Source organism: Anomalospiza imberbis, chromosome 5 (assembly GCF_031753505.1).
Source record: "Anomalospiza imberbis isolate Cuckoo-Finch-1a 21T00152 chromosome 5, ASM3175350v1, whole genome shotgun sequence".
NCBI lineage: Eukaryota > Metazoa > Chordata > Aves > Passeriformes > Viduidae > Anomalospiza > Anomalospiza imberbis.
The window spans coordinates 32,325,775-32,347,668 of NC_089685.1; the positions used below are offsets into that span (position 1 = coordinate 32,325,775).

At 43.8% G+C, this 21,894-nt stretch overlaps 1 protein-coding gene across 3 annotated transcripts in view; it reads left to right on the forward strand.

Annotated features, from left to right (window-relative positions):
• The first annotated feature begins 4,648 nt into the window (after nucleotides 1-4,648).
• Nucleotides 4,649-21,894, forward strand: part of SRGAP1 (SLIT-ROBO Rho GTPase activating protein 1) — a 139,667-nt gene continuing 122,421 nt past the window's right edge. For 2 of the 3 annotated variants that reach the window (XR_010999082.1, XM_068190102.1), the window contains exon 1: nucleotides 4,649-5,334. Coding sequence is in view for 2 of the 3 variants with exons in the window: in XM_068190102.1 (XP_068046203.1) it covers nucleotides 5,268-5,334 (67 nt within the window). In the remaining variant the exon portion in view is untranslated. The remainder of the gene's footprint in view (nucleotides 5,335-21,894) is intronic. The other variant, XM_068190103.1, reaches the window with a different exon arrangement.

Here is a 21,894-nt window from a genome sequence, read left to right on the forward strand (position 1 = left end):
TTCAGTTACCTAAATTAGGGTGTGTGAAGCTTACAGAATGGACATTCTGATCATTATATTCCAAAGAAACTCGGGATAATGGACCAAAAAAAGGTTAGTTGAGGGGGTACATAGTTACGCCTAGGGCTTGAAAGTGGTCAAGGACCCTGGTATAGCATGAACTTACAGCATTACCAATTCTACACACTCCACCTGTAGGCACTCTTACTGTGGAACAAGAATGCTCTTTCTTCCCGAGTCTGGAAGAAATTGTGTATGCTTGTCCTTACAATCAATACACCCATGCCAACAGTCGGAGTTCTATTCCTGACAATGAAAGCTCAGTGACAGCTTAGGCTTACAGAGAAACTCAGGTAAGGGAAATATCTCTCCTGATCTACTAAAGTTTGGGCAGCTCACTGTCTTCATTTCATTGTTGTGAAGGTGCAACTGAATGCTTTGGGGTCACTTTCAGGTCAGCCAGGGTGAAGTCCTGGCTCTTCTGCAGCCTATGACAAACGCCATAAGCCCAGATTTCATTTCCATGTTTCAGGAGTTTATAAGCACAGAGCAGCATTAAGTGCTGCAGTGGTTGGGGGCAGGGGAGAGAAAAAAAGCCTCACTGGTTTTACATCTTAGATAAGCAACTGTATTTGCTAAAATAATCTCATTCCAAAGCAAATAGATTTGATTCTTTAGAAATGTGCATCTTATCAGTGACGAACATTTGAACAAGCCCTTTGAATGGTGCCTCTTACTGATTTTTCAGTAACAATCAAATGCTTCATTGTTTCAATTAAAGCTTGGTCTTTCACTTAGAGACTTACTGTCCAATTGTAAAATGACTTATTGACTGCAATTATAAAGCAAGATGAATTATTTGTCTTCTTTTCAGACTAAAGAAAATTAGTGGAGGGTTTTATTGTTTAAGGGGGTCAATGTGTTTCATTATGTACTCACAGAGAAAAGCTCAATGATACTTCAGCAACCAGTTATACAGACTGTTTTTATTAGCAGCAGAAGAAACCAAATAGTGCACAGCTGACCAGGCTGTGCAAATGAAATGCAATAATGAAGTTCTCAAGCAAGCAGAATCAAGCATGCCTGTGTTATTCCCTTTTTGCACTAAGTGTATGAAGTATTGCAGGAACTGCTCTCTGTATAAACATGTCTCTGTTCTATCATACATAATTCAGGTTTTCCAATTCCCCGGTGCAGTAGATTATCTAACTCCATACACTGAGGTACAGTCCACAAACCCTGCACCAGAACTGTACCACAACAGTACCGTGCTACACCGCATTATTGATACAACTCTGTCTCTTGCAACAACATACATGCTCATCAGTATGTATGATACTTTTTAAATTTCTATAGCATCCTCCCTGTGAAGACCTGGATATGCTCTAGAAGCAGTAAGTTAGAGTTCACGGAACACTGGATAAACATGATTTCTCAAGCATCGTTCACGAGTGCACAGGGATTTATATAACAAGACTGTTCCACAGCTCTAGCACTTGCTGCTCCCAAAATTCATGGGAACTCTGTGGCATTTCTGTAATCTTCTGTGTCCTGTAAGTCACCTCAAACGTGGCATTGCAGAGCCCAGGCAGGGTCTGTTCCTGTGCAATCACCACCCTCAGAATGGGATTGCAGGCTGTGTAAATCAGTGCGGAATTGAGTCTGGAGACTTGAGCTGCCATGAACATCTTAAAAGAAGATTACACCCATGTAATAATGCACAATCCTTTGCCAATCCCTAAAGAAGAGTGGGGTGGGGAGGGGGGGGAGGGGGGCTCGGTAAGCAGGGGGAGAACAGGGACAGAGGGCCAGAATCTGATTTCTCAGCCAGCTCAATCCTGGTTGTCCAACCCTAACTCAGGGATCCAGAATCTGTGCAGCTCTAAGCCTGGCACACTTAAGCCTGCTGAGTCCCTGGCCCATCCTTCCTCAGTGGTCTTGCTATGGACACACAGAGCTGAGTGGCTGAATACAGGGAGGTCAGCCTCCAGAGCCCAAAGGTGGTTTCTTCATCTTCTCAAGCAGTAACATAATCTGTCTGCAGCTTCTGTTTTGGCTCTGTGGAGCCAGGCTGATCCTCTGGATGCAGAATCTAGTGCAGAGGAAATGGATGGTATAGGCATGGGCATTCAGCCTATCTCTGCACCCTTCTCCTCACAGTCTTTCCAGCACAGGCTCAGTGTAAGAGAGGGCTGCATCCTTCAGGACTCAGGAGAGGATGCACAGAACATTTCTACACCTTCAACCACATTTGGACATGGTTTGTATGCCCAAGTACTAGGTAAGGGAGAAAGGGACTGGCCTGGCTGGAGATGCCAGCCTGCATAACCTCACACAAGGGCACAAGGGGACTTGAACACTGTTCTCTGTCCTGTTTGCAAAAACACAGTGCTCTGAAAGACCAGACAAGACTTGCAGCCAATCTCCAGCTACTGCCTCATGTTCCCAGGGAACATGGCCCACTGTCTTGTAAATCAGCCAGTCCCCAGCCAAACAGATGGACTCAAACAGCCAGGAAGCAAGATGCTGGCATCAAAGGTTGAGATGAAAATCAAAGTGGTTGGGATTACAGAGATGACTGCTCTTTTGAAGCTGGGCTTCTTATTCAAGGGATGTAATTTGACTATCCAACCTAAATTTTTTAATTGGTTTTAGACAATAACCTCCTGTACTAAGACAGTGTTGGGTGACCTGGATTGGGATCAGAGTGGAAAAAGATTGCACTGGGAGGGCAAGAGGAAGAAATGTAATAAAATTACAAAGAACAAAACGTGAAGATAGAAAAGGGAACAGGAATCCTGTTACCCTGATCCTCTAGCAGGAAGAACGTGGTACCTAATGAAAAATGAACTGCAAAGGACAGATGTACACTTACTGCTGAAATGCAGAAGTGTGTAAGTGAGCAACTGTAACACCAAGGCAATGTGCTTATAAGAATTAAATATAAACACAAGCAAGAATGTCTGCATGAGTACAGTTAACTGTGGCACTGCTCTCTGAGCACCAGGTCCCCATAGCACTCAAGCTCAAATCCAGCCAAATTACTGGGTAGCTGAACCTTGAACCTTCCCAATTGCAGATGGTCCCACAATTCACTTGTTTGTCCCGAAGAGTCAGGTCCTGGCAGCATCAGAGCTAGCTGTCCAGGACAGGATCTCTGGGAACTCCCACCACACAAATCACATAGCCACTATCTTTGGAAATTCATTGTAAATAGTGTGCATCTTTGCTTAATTACTCCTGGACATGCCTGACACCAATGGAGCCCTCTGTCTCCAGAATGTCCCCTGCCTGTTTTTAACCTCCTCAGAGCTGACCTCCCTGCAGCTCAAAGTCTGAAGCTCTGCCTTGGTTTGACTTTTGGCTTTGACTCATGAATGACAGCCACATTCTTTGTTCATCACAAGGCAGCAGTGTCCATCATTCTGCTTTTTCAATGTTTTTCTTTTCAGAAAACTCTTCTCTGGCAAAAGTTTCAGAGCAGCTGGGGGAAAAAGAAAAATGGGTTTTATAACCTGAGCCACACCTGAATCCTTCTGCATCCCCGACCTCGCAACCAGGGACCTCGGAGAAGCGTGGCTACCAGCTCTGTGAACCTCTGTGCTTGACTCCTGGCGGGCATGGTCTCACTGCACCTGCACAGCTAACAGCCAGCTCTCATCCTCCACAGTCTCCAAGGGCTGAATCAAATTCCAGCTCTTCAGGCAGAGTAGGATATCCCCAACTCAGCTGGGGGCAACCTGGACCAAGGGTATGTCAGGGTCACTTACATCCTTACGACAACTTGCTCCATACTGCAAATTTCAGCTATTCCTGCCCTTCTGGATGATCTTCCCATTTTCCCAGCCCCAGCTTTGCAGGGAGGGCTGTGCACCACTGCCTGCTGGGCTGGAATCCATCCTTCTAAAGCTGGCATTGAACGTGACTGTCTGACTGTCAGACATCAGGGCCAGCCCCGATGTGTGCCATGCACAGCAGCTCAAGGGAACAGCATTTTGAGTGGCCTCCTGCCCAGCTTTGCTTGTTTCCCGCAGGAGATGCGAGGAAAGCCCCACACAGGCGCTCCTGCCATCGAGAACAAGCTGCATCCGCAGGGGAGCACCGGGCGGACAAGGGCGATGGAAGCAAGACCTGCTGTGCTGAGGATGCAGCTCTTCCCTTGGGTGCTGCCAAGCTCTGGCCCCCTGGGTCCGGGCCCCTACGCACACCGGTGCAGCCGTGCCCTGTCTTCGGAGACACTAGGGAGGCACACGGTGTCCCCAAAGGCCACTTGTCCCCTCCGGGCTCCCCCTCCCCAGGCGGCTTGGCGCTGACGGCAGCACGGGGCTTTAACTTTCCCCGGATCAAGGGCCTTCTGGAACCGTACCGCGGCCTCACACCCCTGTCTCCCGAGAGCATCCGGCCATCATGTGCTCGATGGGGGTGGCGGAGCGGGGGTCTCCCTCCTCCCACCCCCGCCCGAGCCCGAGCACCCCAGGCCTGCTGGGCCTCCGGCTGCGGGCCGGCCGGGGCAAGCGGGCGCTGCACGCAGGAGTCCGGCCCCGGCCGGCGAGCGGCTGCCGGCAGGGCGGCGGACAAGACGAGCGAAGACCGGAGGCGGGCGGGCAGGCAGGAAGGGAGGAGACAGCGGCGGGAGGGCGGGGAGAAGTTTATTCCCGGAGACACCTCTCCAGGGCGCGGCGGGGGAGCCGCCCCGAGCCGGCGACTGCTCGCCCCGTGAGGTTGGGACATGCGCCGCGGCGCTGCCGCCCGGGGTTAGTCACGGCGGGGCGCCGGCCCCGAGTTCTTAGCCAGGCGGGCGCGGCGGCAGCAGTAACCAGTGTCTCTGGCGTACGGACCGAGCGCGGCCGCCTGCCTCCCGCCCACCGCTCTCTCCCTTCTTCCCTTCCCCTCTCCCGGGTGCGTGCGGACAGATAACAATGGTGGGGCGCAGCCGCCGGGCCCCCGCCCTCGCCTAGTGGAAGCGAGTGCCCCGCGGCCGCTGCTCCGCCGCCCCGCCCTGCGGCGGCCCCGGGCCGCGGACCGCGTTGCTGCCGGCGACGGTGCCGGGAGGCGATGGTGCCTGCGCCGGGGTTAGTCTGATCGCCGCTCCCCGCCTCGCCGCCTCCGGTGCCGGCGGCGCTCCCGCGGGGCCAGCGCCCGCCGCCTCCCCGGCTCGCTCGGGCTTGCGGCCGCCTGACACAACTTGGGAGCTCCTCCAGATAAACAAGAATAATTAGTGATAATAATTTAGAACAAGGCGGAGAAGCAGAAGAAGCGAGTGGATAATGTCAACCCCGAGCAGATTCAAAAAGGACAAAGAGATTATAGCGGAGTATGAAAGTCAAGTGAAAGGTAAGCGCGGGGAGGCAGCGGGAAAACCGCCGCGGGGGCCGGGCGTCCTGCCGGCCCCTTTCCCCGGCTGCCGGCCGAGCCGCCACCGCCGGCGGGGCAGCCGGTCCCATTTGGCCGAACTTCGGGGCGGGAGGGGCGGCGAGAGGGCGGCGGACGCTTTCCCTCCCGCAGCGCTCCGAGCGGCGCCGGTGGGTCCGAGGGGCCGGGCCGGACGGCAGCTGCGGCGGCTCTTCCACAGCCCGGCCCCGGCCGGGCACCTTCCCTTCCTCCACCGGCTTCGGTAACGCCCGAGGGGGGAGGGAAAGGGAAAGGGAGGACAAAAAAAAAAAGCTTGTCAATTACTGGGGCTAGAGACAATGCTAAGCCATACCCCTTTCTTGAAGCACATGGCTGGTGTCTCCCACCCTCCCCTCAGGGCTATAGTTTCTGTGCTGGCCTGTAGAAGATGGCTAATAAAGAATTACCCTTGACTACTGAATGAGCCCATTCAGCCATCCCAGGAAGTATTTCAGCCTCGCATTGCCCGGCTGTATCGCATCCAACTATTGTGCCAAGGACAGCGCCGGCAGATCCTGGCTTGAGCCACCGGAGCTTCCAGACCCTCGAGTTTCCTCGCCTAGCGTTTTCCTTCTGGCGGTGTCTTGGGTGGAACAGAGATTGGGAAAGTAGCGACATGGCAGTGGGGTGTGGGTCTCTTGGTGCGCATCCTTCTGGGTGCTGTCGGGGAAAATATTGCATAATACATAAATTGCAATAAATCCAGGGATGGATGCGAACGTGAAACTCGGCATTTGAAAAGCTATGCAACATCTGGACTCTGCTTTTTTAAATGATGCTGGTGTGCTCTTCACATAGGTAGGGTGTTCCCTCCTTGATGTTGCCCACAGTCTGCGATGTGCAGAGATGGAGCATGTTCTCATGCAGGTCCGTGGGCTTCAGGAACAGCCTTCCTGCTCCACGCAGGCATGGGCTGGAAACCTTCTATATGAGGCATCTGGAACAGGGTGGGAGGGACCACTCCTCAGCTGTTGAAAGATTTATTGACTTTGTGTACTTGCACAATATAGTTTCCTCTCACTTGATCCTCTGACATCAGTCTTTCAAGGGAATGCTTGTAGTTTTGTTGGGGTTTTTCCTCTTAAAAGTAAAAAGGTAGTTTTTGAGGTTTTTTCTTCCTAAGCTTAACTTTTTGTGAAAAATACCTGTCACTATATTGAAAGTCTTTTTGTGTCCAGGAAAGGTTCTATGCTTAAAATAAGAGATACGCCTGATAGGTGGGCAGTGAGGAGTCTGAGCTGGCAGGTGGGCCACGCTTCAAGTGTCTGTCTGACATGGGCAGGGCCAAGACAGTTCTCACATAGCTGGTGTATTCTATTCACTGCCATTGAGCCCTTGAAGGGTTGGTGCTTTTTGCTCTTTGTGGACAAGGTGCAAATTTGTCTTGGTCACTGAGCATAAAAAATGTTTGAGAACTTAAGCTCATTGCACAGTGTGCAGACTGTTCTTTGCCTCCTCCTAACTTGATTGTTAAAGGCTCAGCCTTTATAATCTGCAGCCAGTTACTATATATTCCAGTCTTTTCTTTTGAATAATGAGGAAAAAATGCCATGCCCTTCAGCTACATCTATTGTATCGTTTCAAAAGACACTAACGATGAAGGCATGAAGTTCTGTTGATAACCTGGCTCTCCTTTGGTGTCATGGTCCTCTATCATAATTGCAGAGGGAGGTGGCATTTGTAAATATAGCTTAATAGGAATTTTAACTTGCTTTGCTTTTTTGTGGTGGTCTGGGGTGTGTGCGGCCTGGTCCCACCCAACTATTTTGCTGAAATTGTTGATCAGCAGCTGTTTGAAAAGGTATGCTGGGCTAGATGCTTTTTCTTTAACCAGCATCACTACAGTTGTATTTCAGATGGCAAGAACTGTCTGTGCTAAGATATAATTCTGCTTGACACCAGCTGTGATAGTATAAAAAAGCAGTGAAAAGCAGTGATACCACTGTGTGATACCTTGAATTTTTTTTTGATATTGAGGGTTCAAGGCCTAAGAAATCAGCCCTAATTAGCCAGCAAGTTAGCTTTAAGGGAATGTAAATTCAGGAAAGTCGGATCCCTATATACTGCTTGGAATTTCTTGTATTAGGTTAGGAGAAAGGGTGTGGCCAAATTGCTTTTGCTGCCTGTGATTTCTGGTGTTTGCGATGGCTAGCTGATTCCTCACTGCTGAAGGATGTGGACAGCTGGGCAGCAGACTGGCCATTTGAGGTCCTCTGGACAGGCGTGTGAGCAGGAGTGCAGCAGCACGTATCTCCCGTACCTTGTCGTGAGATTGCATTGAGCCCAGCTTGCCGAGCATCAGTGTTGGTGCTTCAGAAACCGCGCCACTGATGTGTGCATTTGGAAATCCTGCCCTAAGATGTCTGAATATTAATACTGAAGGAAGAGGGACCTGCAGTGTACATGCCCTGTAGGGTATGTATATGGTGCCATATTTGGAAATGAGGATTTGGTAGTGCCATTCTTCACATAGCTTTTCTGCTCTTAACTCCTCAAATAGGAAGCAGTAACAGATGTTAATTGTTGTGCCTGGTTCCTGAGTGGTGTAAACTGACATCTTCTCTGTGGATTTTTAGCAGCATCACTAGATTGGCTGTTGCTTTAGTAGAGGTCATACAGGAACAGCAGAAAGTCTGTAAATGTTACCTGTTTGTCAAGCTGAAGTAAACAAGGTACTTCTGACTTGCTGGGCAGAGCATTTTATTGCACCTTTTTTTGCAACATCCTTGTTCTTCAGTCTACCTTCTGTCAAGAACTGTTCCAATGGAATCAATAAGGTAAGTGTTTACTTCCCTGAACATTGTATAGAAAGCGGAAGAATATTTCTTAAGGATGTTTTAATACTGAAATTAGATCTGTCTAGCTGGGTACCTATACATGTTGTTTTGGGGATGTAAGAATATTATGATGGCATGGGTACCTTACTTTTTAGACATAAAGGCACCTGGAAAGTAACATAACTAATAAAATATTCCTGGTCATCCACAGTATAAGTTGTATTTGTGTTTTTCTGAAGAATGTGGTAATTTTATTTGCACTCTGAAGTCATTAGAGGTAGTTTTACCAACCTTGCAGCTGGGGTGAGGGATACAACTAGAGCTAGAAAGTGGAAGGAATACTTTTTAGATGAGCAACAGACTGTTGGTATTGTTATGAGCCAAGTATTAACTTTCTGCTGTATGACCTTATTAGATTTATAGACAGCATGCCTTAATTCAAGGCTCAGTTGACTATAGTAGCCTATCTTACTTTTTGTATTCTGAGGACCAGTGCTACTTGGTACTGCTGATAATGTCTAGTATCTATTGATAAAGTTACTGAGCAATTCACACTACTGAAAAAATACTAGGGCATCCTCTGATGTCTTTGAGTGGGTGTCTTGAGTATGGTAAAGGGTGAGCTGGTGAGATCTTGAATACCTGGTTCCCTTTGGAAATTTATCCTCTGAAAAATAAGTATCTCGTAGTAGCAAGAAGATTAGGGATATACTGCTCCTAAGTTTTTCCATCATTAATGTTGAACTAGCATGTTTGCCTTCTTAGGACTTGTATCTGGCCTTCTATGGACAGGAGAAATGTGCTTTGACTAGGTAAGCATTGTATTGACTAATTATCAGGCCTGTCTCTTCAGAGAGATCCTCTATATGGTGTGAACTGTTGAGAATCATTGGAGTTTAAGGCTCAACCTTTTTTCATAATTGCATCTCCAACTGAAATGGGCTGAGGGAAGAGCTGCTTAGATCCCTCCTTTTTTCCACCTTAATTTTTCAGTTGGAAGTGACCTAGTAGAAATGTAAGCCCAAAAGCAGTTTACAGAGGAAGATGCTTCCCCAAGATCAATATTTGCATGGCCTTCTTCAGAACAAAATACTCCCTATTTCTCATCAGAAAGAACTTGGTAGCAGTCTGTATTACATTGCCTGACTAATCTTTATGGAAAATGAAAATTCTGAATTGTGAATTTCAATTCCACATTAAAACAGCACCGTAAGCCTCTCTGAGAAAAGGCAGAGTTCTGAAGTACCAACTGGGCTGTTGTTTTAGTAAACTGATAGCTATTTTGAATAAAGTCTTTGTAATGAAACATTTTGTACCTTGGATGATGCCAGAATTCTTGAGGTTTATTTTTAAAAAATCTGATGAATAGATGCCAGTTTTCAAAGTTCAAGTTTATCAAGTGTGGTTTAGCAGAAATTTTCCTGGTCAAAGAACTTGACCACACGCAGGACTTTGTCTGATACAGAAAGGATATTGTTCTCCATGCTATTTTCCAGCTGGAGTTACGTTGTCTAATGAAGTTCCTTGTCTTTTCCCCCACCATTTTCTCCCAGCTCTCTGATCCTTCGTTTCAGAGTACAAACTCCAGCTGTCCAGGTAAATGTTAATGAGTTTGTCCAGGTAAATGTTAATGAGTTTGTAGTTAACTGTGCAGCTGAAAGGGGTATCTGCAAATTAAGACAGTTCAGTCATAAACTGAAGAGTTTTGTGGTTGGTTTTGGGTTTTGTCTTGTTCTGTTTTTGTTTTTTTTTGTTAACCAGCTTATTAGTACTCTTACTCTTCCACAGCTTTCTTGGAATGAAAACTAAGGAACTTGGTTTATCACTATGCTGTGTACCAAAGTATTCGGGGTAAGGGGGAGCCACACAAAATGCCTGCTTCCCAAAGGTCATGGCTGAGGAACTTCAGAGGTTTTGGCTTCTTAGTCTTTCTATAGAATTAAAGAAAAAAAAACACCTTTTCATGCCTTTTTGAAAATATGACTGAGAGTCAGGAAAGTACACTTTTTTTTTCCTGGTTTGACCACACACTGTAGCTGCTGTGTTCCTGCACCACAGTGAAACTACATTTATTATTTTACTTGAATTTAAAGATTAATAAAGTCTAAATTACTATATCACACATGAAAAGGTAGGTAGTGAATGGATTGTCCGAACAGTGTTTCTTTCTGGCAGTATGGCAATCATAATGCATCTTTAATGCATATGTTTTGTAGATACACATTTTTGTTAGCCTCTAGCGTGAAGTTTTAACTTGCCTCTGACTCTGAAGCAATTTGGAAACTTTTTATGATTACTTCTTTGGGGCTTTTTCTTTTCTTTTCCAAGCATACTTTCTGTGCATTTTTGCTGTTGCAGAGCAATGCTCTAAATCATACTAAGGTCACTTAATTTCCTGCCATTATCTTTTATTGGTCACTTTTTTTATGAACTAGAGTTCTAGTTGCTAATAAAGTTAAACATAGCTTTGAAGTTACTGCAGTAAGACACAATGGGATCCAAATTTCTTTCCATATTCTGGTTCAGATTTCACTTGTGTTAAGTTTTGCCTTTTGTTAAAACTGGTCTCCTGGTCAGTCAGAGGTGATGGATGGTAGTGCTGGAACAAAGTGGGTCAGTGCTGTTGAGATTGAATCAGAAATTCCCTCCTGACTATTACACAGCCTGTTAGAAATCACTGACCATGACTTGACAGTGCAGCATGTCTGATCTCTGCTTTGGGCAGGGATGGACATGGGGGAGAGCAAAAATGGAGCCAGCCAGGTGTCAATGCAAGCTCCTGTGTTACTTGTTCTTCCCTTTACGTTTTTTTTTCCTTGACCCTTCCTACATCTACCTGTCATGCTATCCCACATCAAACATTTCTGGTCTCCCTAGTGGAAATTGCTGCTACCTTAACTTGTATTAATCCCTATTAGAGTCTAATCTACTCTTACTGCTTGGCTTTCACAGGGCAAAGCAGGCTTTGGAGTGTGGGGCTTTGTTTGTGTGTGAGCGATTAGGCTAAATGTGTAGCAGGGCTGCCTGTGCTCGGGATGCTGCTGCCTCTGCTTCCTGCAGGGTTTAGTCTTAGGCAGCATTTCCTCTGTGAGTGCTTCTCCCAGCTTGCCATGTACAGACCTGACCCTTCCAGGGATCTGTCCCATACTCTGCTGTGAGCTGTCTGGGCTGATGTGATTGAGTGCTGGCCATCTCTGAAGCAAGGCTGGCTGACCTTGCGCTGTGCTGGTCAGTCTGGGAGCTGCAAGTCATGAATGGCCTCTGGTTCCCAAAGTTATTTCATCTTTTCTTTCCCTGCTTTTTGTTTCTTTGGCACTGTGCCACACACCCTGAGGTTCAAGAAATTGTGGGAGTATGTGTGTAGGTACATACAGATGGATGTGGAAGAAGAGCAATAGCTGAAAATTGGAGGCAGTGGTTGAAGGGGCAATGACTGACATCACTGCTTGTGTACCAGGAACAGGGATGAGGCTGGTTGGGCTGTGCAGTAGCAGATACTTGGGATGAAGCCTAGAAGGCCGTTGCTGAGAGCATGGGTCCATGTCTTGGGTAAGAGACAGAGCTGTCTGCACAGGAAGACTGCTTGCTGTGTATCTTTTACATTACGAAGGCTATATCTGGCACCAAAATGAAAGGAGTTGGTTATCACTGCTTTTTCCTTTGTTTCCAAGACTTAAACAACTGCAGGCTGTTCTGGCAGTTTGTGTGGTGGCTTGGTCCTGTGGGAGTGCTCTAAGACAAACAATTCACTTTGATCTGTTGTAAAGGAGCCGTAATCCTGAGGCACTACTTCCTCTGGAATGTACTGTTTTGTGCAGCTTGTGGAAGTCATCTACTCGTAGACATTGAAGTGTGTCACAAGTGAGTTACAGCCACCTGGTAGGCTAAAGGTGTTTCACCTACGCTATGTCCACTAATCCATCTTGTCCAGGCAAAGCACTCATTTTCTCAAGACATTTTCAGTTAATTTCAGTTTTGTAACTGATCAAGGAAGATCTCTTTAAGAACTCCTTCCCTCTCATTTTTTCTCTTCTGTCACTATTTCTCAGGCATATACCTGCATGAATTTCAAGTTGCAGTATTCAGTCTTGCATCGTACAACCTGCTGGAAACCTGAATTTTACCTGGAGGTGACTGATAAGTCCTGAGACTGAGATGTAATGTCATTATGAAAAAATGAAGAGTATTTTGGAAATAACCCCAAGCAAATCTGATGTCCTGTTTCCAAGATCTGGCTTGTATGTGGGCATGGCCATAACTTCATGTTATTCTCCTGTCTTCTCTGGAAGCTGTAAATGCTTGGTTTAGTTCATAGTTGGCATAATAAAATAATCCCAGCTTTAGATGCATGTTAATGAGGTAGATGTTGCAGGTAGGAAGGGAAAACCCACTAAATGCTCTAAGAAAATGTTGTGGAGAAAATGTATGCTTTATGATTTGACTCTTTGATAATGATATCTGTGAAATAAAGTAAAGATGGTCTGTGTTATTTACTCAAACTCTATCCAGTGCAGGAAAGTGCTATTGATCTGTCTTTAATGAAGTCTTTCCTAAGGTACGTGGGTTCTTTATCTGTGTTTACCTTGATCACAGCATCTGGGGGGGTTGTTTTAATTAAGGTGGTGAGAAGGAAAAAAATACTTTGTCTATTTTTCTCAAAAAAGATTCAGTAGAATTTGCTTAGAAGTGTGATCATGCATTCACCAGTTAGAATATACCTATTAACTTTGTTATGTTATCTATTATTGACCAGTAAAACATGCTTTAGTTTCAGTTGTAACCTCCTGAGACTTTCCTTTATAGATGCAGAAGTGCTGACAAGCAGGCAAGGGAGTTGTATTAGCATATTAACCGAAACATTCTTGAAATATACTAGACCTAAGTGGGTTTGTTTAATTGTAAAATAGAAGTTACAAAAAGTATAATTAGAACACTTATGGTGCAGTATTTCTCGTTAGCTATATTGGGAATAAAAAGCAAATGCAGCTGGCTTACCGGATGATGACTTCCAGGAAGTAATGATTGTAACCCTTTACATAATTAGCTGTTGTGGGAAACAAAACTGACTAGAGATTCATGTAAACTATCCAGACTCCTTAACTGACTCAGTGCTTACTCATCCGATTACTCTGCATGTAAAATCTTCTAGCAATTTGTTGGTGCTGTCTTTTGTGGGGAGTCTTTGAGATGCTGCGTGTTTCTTCCAGGGTGTCACAAATGGAGTGGCGCACACTTTTGGATTTGCTCACTGTGTAAAACTAAATAAGGAGACAGGCTGATCCCCTTTCACTTTGCAGTGTACATTCTTTTATATGGGGAAAGAAAGCATTCTCTACTGTTTTAGCCAGTCCAGAGTATCTGCTTCCTGAAAATCAGAGGATTTGTTCATGTTTACAAAGTACAGAGTACACCAGAAGTCTAATAAGATTCAGTGATAGCTCTTGTATGACTCTGTTCTTTCGACAACATGTCTTTTTTCAAACCTTGCTGTTCTCTGCTTTTCCCCTCTGATTCTTTTTTAAGCAGAGAGAGGATAAACAATCTAAAGCATCAGGTCAGAGGCAAGATAAGTGTTCATTCAGTACCAAGATGAGCAGGCATCTCAACTGAAACTTTCTAACTCAACAATTAAGTTACTGTTTTACACAATAATGGAGAAATTGAAATGATTGCAAGTTACTTAATTGAATTTTTAAAATATAGATCAGGATGATCTGTTATTCTACTTGTGCTACTAAAACCAAGAAAAACCACCCCAAAAAAGGGGTGGTGGCTTTTATCATATGCTTCAATACTGGTCTCTGACTAGTTGCTGTGACTAAGTTGCTAGGCATAAAGTTACTTTTATTTCTTTGAGAGTATTTCTGCATGCATTCAAAAGGCACGCTAAAAAGAAAAAGTTCTTAACCCTTATCATAGGATTCTTACTACATCGAGGTTGTTATAAGTGGTTAGACAGCACAGCAAGCTCTACCTCTTGCAAATCACTGGTTTGCCGATGAGTAGAAATTAATGTGTATAAGCTCTTGTCCTCGTGTATTTTGCAAATTGGTGTCTGCATGCTTGTCTTAAATAATACTAGTTCTTTGAGGAGCCAGCTGTGTAGGAGAAAGCTAGGTTTGTGTGTGTTGTGCATATGGATAACTGGTATGTTTAAGAATTTGACAACTATGCTGTGCTTGCTGCCTAGCAGACTACTTGAGGTTAAGATCAATGTAATACGGTTCTTTGTATTGTGTACCTTTTTTGGGGGCTGTCTTCATTTGTGCCTTCCTAATTTCCAAGTAAAAATAAAATAAATAAAATTAAAAATAAAAAAAATAGAATTAGTGAGATTCTTAATGTAATGACAGAAAATAGAATCCAAGTGTTAATCTGCTCAGATACTTCAGCATTAAAATCACAACCATGTGCAGAGTGGGAGAAGGGTCCCCTGTGCAGAAGAGATGAGGGAGCCCAGTGGAGGTAGCAAGTCCCCACCTGCTAGGTACTCCTCTCCTCCCAGGGTGCCGTGGAGGAGCCTGGTGGCAGTGAGCGCTGTCGTGCACGCCCGGCATCACTTCTTCCCTGGCAGCCTGTGATGAGCAGTCTATGTGCATCTGCGGCCGAGCTCATCGGATTATTGTGGACTGTATTGTAATCCTTTAATTGCCAGCCACTTCTGATGCCATGGTATATAATTGTGGGTCAAATTCTGTGCTTTGTTAGCAGTATTTCCACTTTACCTTTGGGATGGTGCAATAGACTATGCCTTGTGAAATTGATCATGTGGCCTTAATGAGAAAAAAAAGCCTCACCACTCTTACAGTAAAGATTTTCCTTATATCTAATCTAAAGCTACTTTCTTTCAGTTCAAAGCCATTACCCATTCTTCTCTGACTACATGCCTTTGTAAAAATTCTCTATCCAGCTCTCTTGTTCCCTTTAGGTACTAGAAGGCTGCTCTGAGGTCTCCCCTGAGCCTTCTCTTCTTCAGGCTGAACAGCACCAACTCTCTCTGCTTGTCCTCATAGAAGAGGTGCTCCAGATCCCTGATCATATTCATAGCCCTGCTCTGGACTTGCTCCAGCAGGTCCCCATCCTTTTTATGTTGGTGGCCCCAGAGTGGAATGCAGCCCTCCAGGTGAGGTCTCACTGGAGCAGAGTAGAGGGGAAGAATCATCTCCCTTGGCCCACTGGCCATGTTCCTTTTGAAGCAGCCCAGGATGTGTTTGGTGTTCTGGGCTGCAAACATACATTGCCAGATCATGTTGAGCTTCTTGTCAACCAATGTGCCCAAGTCCTTCTCAGGGTTGCTCTCAGTCCATTTTCTGCTCAACCTGTATTTGTCCTTGGGATTATCGTGACCTACATGCAGGATCTTACACTTGGCCTTGCTGAACTTCATGAGATTTGCAGGAGCCCACCTTTCAGGCCAATCTAGGTGCTTCTAGATGCCGTCACTTCCTTCCAGCACATCAACCACACCACACAACCACACCACACAACCACACCACAAACTTGCTGCGAGTGCATTCAATCCCATTTTCCATGTCACCAGTAAAGATGTCAAAAAGCCCTGGTCCCAATACAAACCCCTGAGGAGCACCACTTAACACCACTGGTTTCCATTTGGATGTCAAGCTGTTGACCACAACCCTTTGAGTAATACTATCCAGCCAATTCCTTATTGAACAAGTGGTCCATCTGTCAAATCCATGTGGCTCCAGGTTAGAGACAAGGATGTCATGTGGGATAGTGTCAAGTGCTTTACACAAGCCAAAGTACATGACATATTGCTCTTCCCTTATCCTCTAGTGCTGTAACCCGCATTACAGAAGACCACCAAGTTCCTCAGGCACAGTTTGCCCTTATAAAGTCATGTTCACCAGTCACAGTATTTTCCACCTGCCTTAGCATAACTTTTCGGAGGATCTACTGCATGATCTGGCTAAGCACTGAGGAGAGACTCACATCTCTGGGAAACTTTTCTGGACAACCATAATGTTGAGCAAGAAAAACCCTCTTTTACATATCAAAAGGGAAAAAAACATCAATGGAAATAAGAACCAAAGTGTAATTCCTCCAATATATGTTCCCTGACAAGACAACAAGTGGGTTGCTGGTGAGAGGGTATGGGTTATGAGTGTTCAGACGAACTGTTCAATGAGATTAAAGGCACATGCTTTGATAGTGGCCTCTTTGGCAGTTCAATGTAGCTCCGTGTTGTTCCCTAGTGGTTCCAGGATGGCCTCTGTAATGAGGGGGGAGGGGGGGGGGAATGTGCTACATCCCATGAGATGAAATTCATAAAAGAGCTCTTGCTTCTGTTTGCCTTTCAGATGCCACATTTAGTCATTTAGTTTGGCTTTGGTTGCTGCCTCACTTCTGAGGTGTTGGTGTGTTTGTGTGACTGCACATACTGGCCTACATGTTTATTCTGTAGTATAGTTTGAAATGCTGCATCTCTAATATTTATAGACCAGAAACTGCCTTGCCTGCAGCTGGCAGAGACAAAGTGACAGCCTCATCCATGCTGATGTCATCTGAGTTGCCACCAGAGTAGACCTAAAAATGTTGCATTTTCTGCTGAGCCATGTGAGAATATGTATGAAATTGCAGCATCAGGAATCTGATCAGTGCATCCTTCCTAGGGATCAGAGCATTTGTGTGAGGAGTTGAGTTCCATATTTTGCTACCTTTATCTTACTCAAAATTGAGTCTTGAGTACAGATCTCCCACCTTGCAAATGATTGCTCGGAGAACTAAGGAACTGAGTATTCTTGGACAAGTTTCCCTGGTTTCTTGTTTGTTGAAGCTCTCAAACTCTTTCCCAGACTTAATAAATATTTAATTATTTACAGGGTGATTATGAATCCATTCCCTGGTAGTTAGAGCAGGCACCAGAGAGATAGGGTTCTCTATGAATTCCAGCAAGAGTGTGTTCCTGCTCTGCTTTTTTAAAGAAATGGAGAAGGAAGAGGACAGTAGGATTGAGATAATTATGTGACTGTTCTAAATTAAGAATACTTACTTTATTAATCTGGAAGGGGGAGTGAGGCTACCTTATTTATTTATCACAGTATACAGAAAAAACACAGCTCTTTCCTTCATAATGATTTTTAATCTTAAAGCCCTTCCAGTATTTGCACCAATTTTTGGCAGTTTGTCTCTAGTTTTGCAGATAATCTGTGAAAGAACTGTTTGCTCCGAGTTATTTTAAAGGTTCACAGATGAATGTCTGTTTGCTTGAACCTTTGCTTCCTGCAGCACTCCCTCCATACAACATAGTCAGTCCTCTGTCCCATAGCAGTTCTGGTCCCCGGGTGCCTGAATTGCTCACTAAGAGCTTTTTTTCTTTTTTTTGCAGCCACCAGAAGCTGACTCAGCAAATATTCCTGATTTATTTCATATTTGTGAAGAGTAGGTTTTGGGGTTTTTGTTTTCTGTGGGGTTTTGTTTTTGGTGTTTGATTTTTTTGTTGTTGTTATTTTGTTTTTGTTTTTTTGAGGGCAGAAAAAATACTTCAACTGATGTTTAAGGAGGAAAGAAGGGCAGCTGGTCTGCAAATATTACTAAGGCATGCAAATATTACTAAGGCAAACCTGCAGTTTTTAGTCAAATAACAGTGAATGTTTTGGGGTTTTGTGACTAGAGGTGAATGATTACTGTGCATTAGTGTAGCTGTAAGGAGGAAAAAAGAAGAACTCTTTATCAGTCATGACAGCTGATCAGGTTATTTCCTTTGCAGAGCTGTTTTGTAAGGCAGCAGACAGTCCTTCAAGAAGCCAACCTACTTCAAGAAGCCAACCTCTCCTCAAGTGTAGTGAAGGTAGCTGTACTTGAATCAAAAATGGAGTACCAAGTTCCTTGTTCACAACAACATTAAATGAGTATTGATGAAACTGGTGTTTCTCTTCGGAAATTTATTTTTCCTATAATGAATAATATTTTTGCCCAGGTCTGGCATTTAGCTGGTTTCCTAAGCAATGTGGTGGGCTTTGCTGAAGCAGTGCTGCATGTGGACAGTGTGGAGCTGGCGCTGGTAGGTGCTGAGGGAACTTCTCAGTTGTGTAAAGACATGTCAGTGCTTTCTAATGTGCCTTGGCTACAGGAAAAGCTTGAGACCCACTGCAGTAAAATTTCAGTCAGTTCATGGAGTAGGCTTTGAATGCATTCACTGCACTGAATAGTTGCTAACTAATGCAGGGTTGGAGGGATGAATGAAGGTACTGCTTTTACAAGCAGAATAGTTTCTATGTGTCCTCTTGGGACAGCCTTGCTTACTTCACACACATCAATTTGTTGACCTCACTAGAGCTCTTAACCTTCCTAGGGCTACTAATCTGCATAATGTCTGAAGAATTTGGCTTAATTTTGGCATGGGAATGTGCAAAACAAATCAAACTATTAGTCATCATTTTTGTAGTAGGACATTCAGACCTAGTCCCACAGTCAATGTGTCTGGCTGATACTTGCCTGAGAACTTGTAGGATCTGATCCATGCTTTTGGAATCCTGACTTCTTAAGTGTAGGAGAGATTGTTCTGAAACAAAGGAAATGCAATGCAGAAAATACTGAAGCAAAGCAATAACTGTCAGTTGAATCAGATGCAATTCATAAAATAAAATTAACGTAGGTTGTAGACAGGATTATACATACATTACAGAATGTTTCAGTACTACTCAAGATGCCTTGTGAAAATGGTAGCAGTGATGTTTTCAAGTTACTGACTGCTACTTCTTTTTTTGCAAATGGCTAAACTAAAGCATGGCACAATAAAATAAAGTCACTTCTAAAATTTATCAGAGGCACTGAATTGTGGAGGTAATGGAGAATGATGTGAATGTCACTTTCATGTCTGCACTATAAAATGCAAAAGCACAAACATAGTAACCACAAGGCTCTTTTTGATGTTTTAATCTTTTAAACCTTTGAAATGGTGGTGTGCTTGAAAGGGCTTCTAAATCCATTGGTTAGTCTGTGCTGCCTTGTATTGTGTTCAAAATCACAGCAGATAAAGGAAGAGTGATCAGAAAGCTTAATGCAGTCAGAGCGTCGTGACCTGTTATGTAAAGCAACATTTGGCAGGGCCTTCCCAGCTGCTGTAAATGAATGTTAACAGCATTTTATCATCTGCTTTCACTGTCTTTATTATATAATCTGAATACTTATGACTCTATTAATATGTTTAGCCTTGAAATTGCAATATTGAAGGAATGAAGGTTCCATACAATATTGAACAGGAATGATTTTATTTTTTGCCTCATGAATAAAAGTTGTGTTAATATTAAAAAGCTTTGAGTTCCTATTTCAAGTAAGTTTACTGAGTTGCTTTACAGGTATATATTATTTATTCCCTAAATTATGTATTTCTCTGAACATTGTCATAAGAAAAGTATCTTGGTGACAGAATTGCTTTGCTGAACATGATGCCTCTGTGTGTATATGAAATACAGAGCACTAACCAGAAAGTGAAGACTTTTGTTACCTGTACTGCAAGTTCTTGAATCCATTGTGATGATACTCTATAGCCTTGAACAAACATGACCAACCTAGACCAGATCCAGGCTATCAGAATCACTTCTGTCAGAGAGCTGTTCCAGGTAGGATCCTGGGGCAAGCTGTGGGCCTAATTATCACTACAAGGGTTTTGTGTGAGTAGGGTTTTTTTTTGTTGGTTGGTTGGGATTTTTTTATAACCAAAATCTTGCTTTCTGCTGCACTTCCTCACAAACATACATGCCCTCCCTCTGTTGTGACTAGTTATACTGTTGTCTTCTGACCTGAAATGCATATCACATAATTAGGGTATGTGTGTACCACATTACATAACTGGGGACTGGTTGCAGAGGCTGTCACTCTACTGAATGCACACTTGGCTGTATCGTGATTGTACTTGAAATTATGTGTGGGATGGTAATATGCTTGGTCAGAAGATGAATGAGGAGCTGTAAATCATTTCCCTTGGGAGCCTCTTGGGTTATATTATGTCCCCAAACAGAACTGAACATCGCCATTTCAGTAGTCATCTGCAAATTTCTAGCAAGATGGTGTGTTCAGCAATTGGCTCTCACTGATGGAGTTTACAAGTGACATTGGTATTGTGATTCTTTACCGTCCTGCAGGCTAAATAGCTCAGTTAGCTGCAAGCTCATATTTGCAGATTGTCTACAGTCATCCAAAGTGGAAAACAAAATTTTGCATCTGAGTGAAATGAAGTTCTTGGTCACTTTTATCTTTAAGTGCAAAATCTATAGCCTGTCTGAAAGCTGCTGTCCTAAATGTCTTCATACTGATTTCCAGGGCTAGAGTTGGAGAGATGCAGGTGTTGTGGAGGTAGTTCCCTTTTGTTTCTAAAGACCTCAAGGGTGTAGTTCAAATCCTGTGGTTTGTTGTGACACTACATCTAACTGAGTATCTCTGACTGGTAATGGTCTGTACTTCCACCCTCTCCATAGTCAAACCTCATGAACTGGTACAGGAGGCAGCTGCACAAGACTGTAAGTGTACAAATTCTTAAAAATGTAAAGATCAGTGGTTACAGGGTATGGAGTCTTAGAGTCAGGAAGTAAGTTTAGATAAACATGTTTTTTTAACAGTATTTTATCCCCAAGCAAGGTTGTTATAGTTACTGCAGAACTCCAAATGGACTCTCTTCCCTTGTGGGGATTAGAGATTTAAATATATATTGTTCTTCTGGGCAACAGTATTGAGCAGTCAAGGTTCATAATAGAACAAGGAAACCTTTAATTAGGACAGGAATTTCAATTGCATTATTTTTTGCTTCGTGTAAGAAAAACTTGCATTAAATCAGATAAATAAAACAATGGAGGGGTGAAGGAAGTTTGGAAGAAGCACATCTATTTACAAAGTTAAGTGCTGAGTTTACAATAAGCCAGTGGTTTTTATTTAGGAAACTCATAAAATATGATTTGCCTTCTCCCGATCCTTGAGCATCTGAGTCAAGATATTTTAAGGAGATGTTTTTCAGCTTATTCAGTGGTTTGGGGATTTCTTGCTGTCTTTGATTTTTCATCCAGGCGATATCTTTATTGCAATGTAAATTTAATAGCAATGTTTACATGGTTCTAATATGTTGGGTTAGGTTGGTACATGCATTGTAATTGCATTCTTCCCTTACTCAACTTTGTATTTACTTTGTGTGACCTAAATACAAGGCAGTATTTCCTTTAAGCATAAAGAATTATAATGAATCCTTTCTGGTAGGTTCTGGGGTGTTCATTGCTTTGTGTTGTTGAGGTCTTGAAGTCAGTAACCTTCTCTACAGCCTCAGCAAGTTGCCAGCGTGCAATAAATTATAAAACTGGCAATTTTAAGGAATAATACCTAATAGCTTCAAGGGTTTCTTAATTTGTTTCTGAAATTCCCTCTGACAAAAAAAAAAAACAAACTAGTCTCCTCTTTCCATCAGACACTGGTAAGAGGAAGCCTAGCAGGTTTGAAGCTGGCTTTCCTTTGCACTGGCTTATTTAATGTTTACTGGCTTATAATGTGTGATGAGGCAATGGAATAATCTGTCTTAAATGAGTTTTTTAAAGGAAAAGCTCAAAAAGATGGTGGTGGTGAATTTGGTCATCTGTCTTATGCCTGTCCTCTGCAGTTTAAATGCCAAATCCAACAATGACAAAAGACTGCCGTTGTCTGGGAAACGATTGATTCTACTCCTTGTTTGGGTAGAAGAGCTCTCAGACATAGCTCAAGGTAGTCCCATTTCCCTAATTGC